This window comes from Molossus molossus, unplaced genomic scaffold, assembly GCF_014108415.1.
Source record: "Molossus molossus isolate mMolMol1 unplaced genomic scaffold, mMolMol1.p scaffold_m16_p_4, whole genome shotgun sequence".
Taxonomy (NCBI): Eukaryota; Metazoa; Chordata; class Mammalia; order Chiroptera; family Molossidae; genus Molossus; species Molossus molossus.
Window position 1 is genome coordinate 125,071,561 of NW_023425377.1, and position 4,902 is coordinate 125,076,462.

The 4,902-nt window shown below is 47.8% G+C and overlaps 1 protein-coding gene across 1 annotated transcript; it reads right to left on the bottom strand.

Annotated features, from left to right (window-relative positions):
- Window positions 1-802: 802 nt before the first annotated feature.
- On the bottom strand, window positions 803-1,461 carry LOC118643999 (protein phosphatase 1 regulatory subunit 14B-like). Its single transcript, XM_036282289.1, has one exon. It carries the CDS (start codon window positions 1,459-1,461, stop codon window positions 850-852), a length of 612 nt encoding a protein of 203 aa, XP_036138182.1. The 3' UTR covers window positions 803-849.
- Window positions 1,462-4,902: the final 3,441 nt, after the last annotated feature.

Below are 4,902 nucleotides of genomic sequence, written 5' to 3' on the forward strand. Positions count from 1 at the left end.
AAGTGTCTATTCAGATTCTTGACCCATTTTTAAATTAGATTGTTTGTCTTCCTTTTGTTGAATTGTATGAGTACTCTGTATGTTTTGGTTATTAAACCCTTATCCGATGTATCATTGGCAAATATGTTCTCCCAGAGAGTGGGAGCCCTTTTCATTTTGATGCTGGTTTTTTAGTTTGATGTAGCCCCACTTATTAATTTTTCCCCTTGTTTCTCTTCCTCTAGGTGATGTATCAGTGAAAATTTCACTATGTATGATGTCTGAGATTTTTCTGCCTACATTTTCTTCTAGGATTTTTGTGGTTTCATGGATTACATTCTTTTATCCATTTTGAGTTTATCCTTCTGTATGGTGTACCTTGGTGGTCTAGTTTCATTTTCTTTGCATGTCCCTGTCCAATTTTCCCAGCACCATTTATTGAAGAGACTGTCTTTTCTTCATTGTATGCTCTTGCCTCCTTTGTTGAATATTAATTGTGCATACTGTCTTGGGTTGATATTTGGGTTCTCTGTCTGTTCCATTGATCTATATGCCTGTTCTTGTGCCAGTACAAGGATGTTTTGTTTATAATGGCTTTGTAGTATAACCTGATATCTGGTATTGTGATCCCTCCCACTTTGTTTTTCTTTTTCTTTTCTTTTTTTTTAAAGTCCCGTCAGTTTAATAATAATAAAAAAACCCCAAAAATGGAAAATAGGGGGTAGGGAAGGGGCCCCTAAGCAAGGGGCAAGGGGAGCCCTGCTCATGGCACCAGGCCTGGCTGCAGGGCCCCTTGGTATTGCTGTTGCTACGAGGTCAGGGGGCAGTGATTGTCCTGTGGGAGCCACCGTTCACCTGGGTTGAGGACCCTTACTTCTTCTGGGGTGTGCTCAGCTTCTGCATGCCCCGGATCTTGTCCAGCAGGCCAGAGATGAAGGCCTCAGTGGGTTTGTAACAGTCAACCAGCAGTTCCTTGACCCTGGCAGCCCGGGTATCATCACTCTCCATGTCCAGGAGTTCGTCCACATCAATCTCCAGCTCTGGGATCTCCTCTTCCTGGCAGTCGTAGAGGCGAGTGAGCTGCTCCAGGATCCACTCCTCCAGGTTGAGGCGCTTCCGTAACTCCTTGCGGTCGTACTTGACCGTGACCTTCCCTTGGCGCCTCACCGGGCCCTCGTCGTCCGCGCTGCCCGGGCCCTCGCCTGCAGCACCAGGGGGGCTCTGAAAGTAGACGCGGGGCCCTGGGCCACCACCTCCGGGCCCAGGGGTCGGGGCCGCCAACGCCGCGCCCCCCGCCGGGCCGCTGTCCGCCACGGCGGCCGCCGGGTCCACGTGCGCGTGTCCGGCCCCTCCCTGCGCCGCCGCCGCCTCCGGGACGCCCGCCGGGTAGCTGCGGGTCGTTGGCTCGGTTAGCTGGTGGGCTCGACTCCGCACGGCTTCGCGGCGAGGGCGGCGGGGGGCGCCCGGGGGCAGCTGCAGCATGCGGAGCCCCCGGGCCTGGCTGGGCCGCGCCCCGCCCCCTCCCCGCGATTCGCCCGCCCTTTGTCCCCCTCGGCCGCCGCCGAAGCCGCTTTCTCTGTCTCGCTCTCTTTTGTTTTTCTTTTTCAAGGTTGCTCTGGCTATTTGAGGTCTTTTATGGTTCCATATAAACTTTTGGAGTATTTGTTCTAGATCTGTGGAATATGCCATTGGTACTTTAATAGGGATTTCATTGAATCTGTAGATTGCTTCGGATAGTATGAACATTTTAATGATGTTGATTTTCCATGAATATGGTATATATTTTTACTTTTTGATATCTTCCTCTGTTTCTTTGTTAAATGTCCTGCAGGCTTCTGAGTACAGGTCTTTTAGCTCCTTGGTTAAGTTTATTCCTAGGTATTTTTGTTTGTTTTGTTGTTGCAATGGTAATTGGAACTTTTTTTTTTTTTTAAGTTTCCCTTTCTGAGTGTTTCTTATTGGTATAAAAGAATGCCATCGATTTCTGGATGTTAATTTTGCATCCTGCTACTTTGCCAAATTCATTTATTAAATCTAGTAGATTTTCGATGGAGTCTTTAGGGTTTTCTATGTTACAATATTATGTCATCTATGAATAATGACCATTTCACATTCTCCTTTCCAATTTGGGTCCCTTTGATTTTTTCCTCATGTCTGATTGCTGTGGCTAAGACTTCCAGTATTATGTTAAATAAGAGTGGGCATCCCTGTCTTATTCCTGTTCTTAAGGAAAATGCTTTTAGTTTTTGCCCATTTAGTGTGATGTTGGCAGTTGGCTTTTCATATATAGCCTTTGTTATGTCGAGATATGATCCCTCTATTCCCACATTGCTGAGCGTTTTTATCAGAAATGGGTTCTGGATTTTGTCAAATGCTTTTTCAGCATCTTGCCTGACACAGCTAAAAGTTGGGACAAACTATATGAGACGGTATTTTCCATTATATATTTTCCATATATTTGTTTCAAGACACCTCAAAACAAAGGACAGTGTTGCCTGAGAGACAGGGGATGAGGGGTGAGCCCCAGTATTTCCTATGTTTATAGCTGGAGGTAGTTTCCAGGTCACTGGGTGGGGGAAGTTGCCCCGGGTGGGAGCCCGAGTTGAGATCCAAGATGCTCAGCTCTCAGCCAGACTCATCAGAATCGAACTGCTTAAAAGCAGAGATAAAGAGAAAATCTTAAAAAGCATCCAGAGAAAGAAGACTCCTTCTATACGGAGAAACGAGAAGTTGCTGGCAGGTTTCTCCTCAGAATCAGCACAAGCTAGAAGTGGAGAAATGTCTTGACAGACTAAAAGGAAATATTGCCAATCTAGATTTAGATGCCGACGAAAATATCTTTTAAAACAAGAACTAAGTCATGACCTTTTCAGACATACAAAAACTGGAAGAATTTATCAGCAGGAAAGCTGCAAATGAAATGTTTTTTAAAGAAAAGTCTTTGAGGCAGAAGGAAAATGGAAGCAGGTGGAAATTGAGAGCCACGGGAATAAACGAAGGGCGCTGGAAATGGTAACCTTGTGGGGAAACAGAAAAATGCTTTTCTTTAAATATCTTTATTTAAATCTCTTTAAAAGATGATGCAGTGGACTTTGGGGTTCGTAATACACGGAGAAGGAAAATATTTGACAGCACACCAGAATCCCAAGAACGGAGTGGAGGTGGATTACGCCCAGGTTCTCACGGCACGCGTGCAGTGGGACAGCGCCCCTCACAGGCAGACCTGGTAAATCGAAGATGTAAGCCCTACAGCAGCCACTGGAGTAACCACAAGGTTACGGCTTATCAGCCAGCAACAGCAGCAGCAGCCAAAGGATAAAATAGCCCATAAAGAAATGCTCGATTTATCCAAAAGATGGCAGAAAAAGAGGCAAAATGAACCAAAGAATGGATGGGACGCCCTGGCCAGTTTGACTCAGTGGTTGAGCGTCAGCCAGGAGACTAGAGAGTCCCAGATTCGGTTCCCACTTGGGGCACATACCACACACACACACACACAAAAGAATAGATCGGACGAGTAGAACGCCCACTGGAAGATGACAGATCTACATACAATCGTATTGATAACCACTGGAAGTGGAAGTGGTCTGAACACCCCAAATAAAGGTGGAGATTGTCGGGTGGAAAAAAAGTAAGACCCAGCTGTATGCTGCCTCCAAGAAGCCTGCCGGACACAGACTCGGGGCAAGGGGCGAGGCAGGCACAACAGGCCTGCGGCGATGTTGAGAAAGCTAGACTTGCTGTGTTACTGTCAAAGCAGAACTGCAAAGGCCAGTGTCTGTCTTTCAACAACTGACGGGACAAACAGACGGAGAAGCAGCGTGGAGATGAATCACTTACGCCATTCCGTCAGCCGGCCCGACCTCAGCGGACATGTGCAGACTCGCTCTCCGTGGTAGGAAATGTTCTTTTTCAGAGCGTGTGGACATTTATTAAGATGGATCATCACTCAGCCACACTGTGTAACCCTAAATTTAAAAAGATTCAAGTCCTACAGAGGATGTTCTCTGACCACAATGGAGTTAAATGAGCAATCAGTCATGGTGTCTGGAAAAGCCCCAAATACTTGCTAATTAAATCACACCTTTTTAGTGGAAAGCCAGAATATCTCCATCTGCGGGCCGTGTGAAGGGTGCTTTGGCTGAAATTTAATGTCCTGAATGCTTATAGCAGAGAAAAAAGTTCTCCATGTAAAAACTCAGCTTCTGACTTAGGACATTATGTATAACGGGGAAATGAAACCCCAGGTGACAAGAAGGAAAACATATGGACCAGAGCAGAAATCACTGGACTAGAAGGCAGAGCCTCCAAGGCCACGAGAGCACTTCTGAGCGAGTCCAAGTCTGATGTGTGCAGCAGCGTGAAACCTGAGGTGGTACACCTCACATATGCACGTTATTGTACGTCTTTCGGGCTTCGAGAAAGCTGCTGAAAAATACGGCTGGGGGTTGCGGAGCGTGGACGGTGATGTGGGGATGCAGGGATCCTCTCGCGCGGATGGTGCAGGGGAGCCTGGTGCAGGCATCTGGAAGGCAAATTGCCCTCCCACCCCACCCCACCCCTCCCCCACCCCCACCCCCACCCCACCCCCGTCACATGAACATACAGAAACCACTCCTGGACATAGCTCTCTAAGACCTGCCCATACGTCACGCAGGGGCATAGGGTCACCGAGGGACTTGGCGGGGTTGGTAAGAGCACGGAGCCTGGCCGGGGGGCGGTGTGAGGGTGGTGGGGTGCCCCCTAGCCAGGTTGCGATGTTACAGGGCAGCCGGCGGACCCTGGCACAGGGTAGACTGGAAAAGGAAATGTGTGTGCAGATATTTCTACGTATGGATACAGATGTGCACACCTCCTTATACTTTACCCAACATCAAAACGCATGCGCGCACAACAACCTTATGCATTTGGTGGCACTTTAAA

Bases quoted from the DNA above. Each gene is read 5' to 3' on its own strand.
- LOC118643999 (XM_036282289.1), bottom strand. From the start codon at position 1,461: ATGCTGCAGCTGCCCCCGGGCGCCCCCCGCCGCCCTCGCCGCGAAGCC.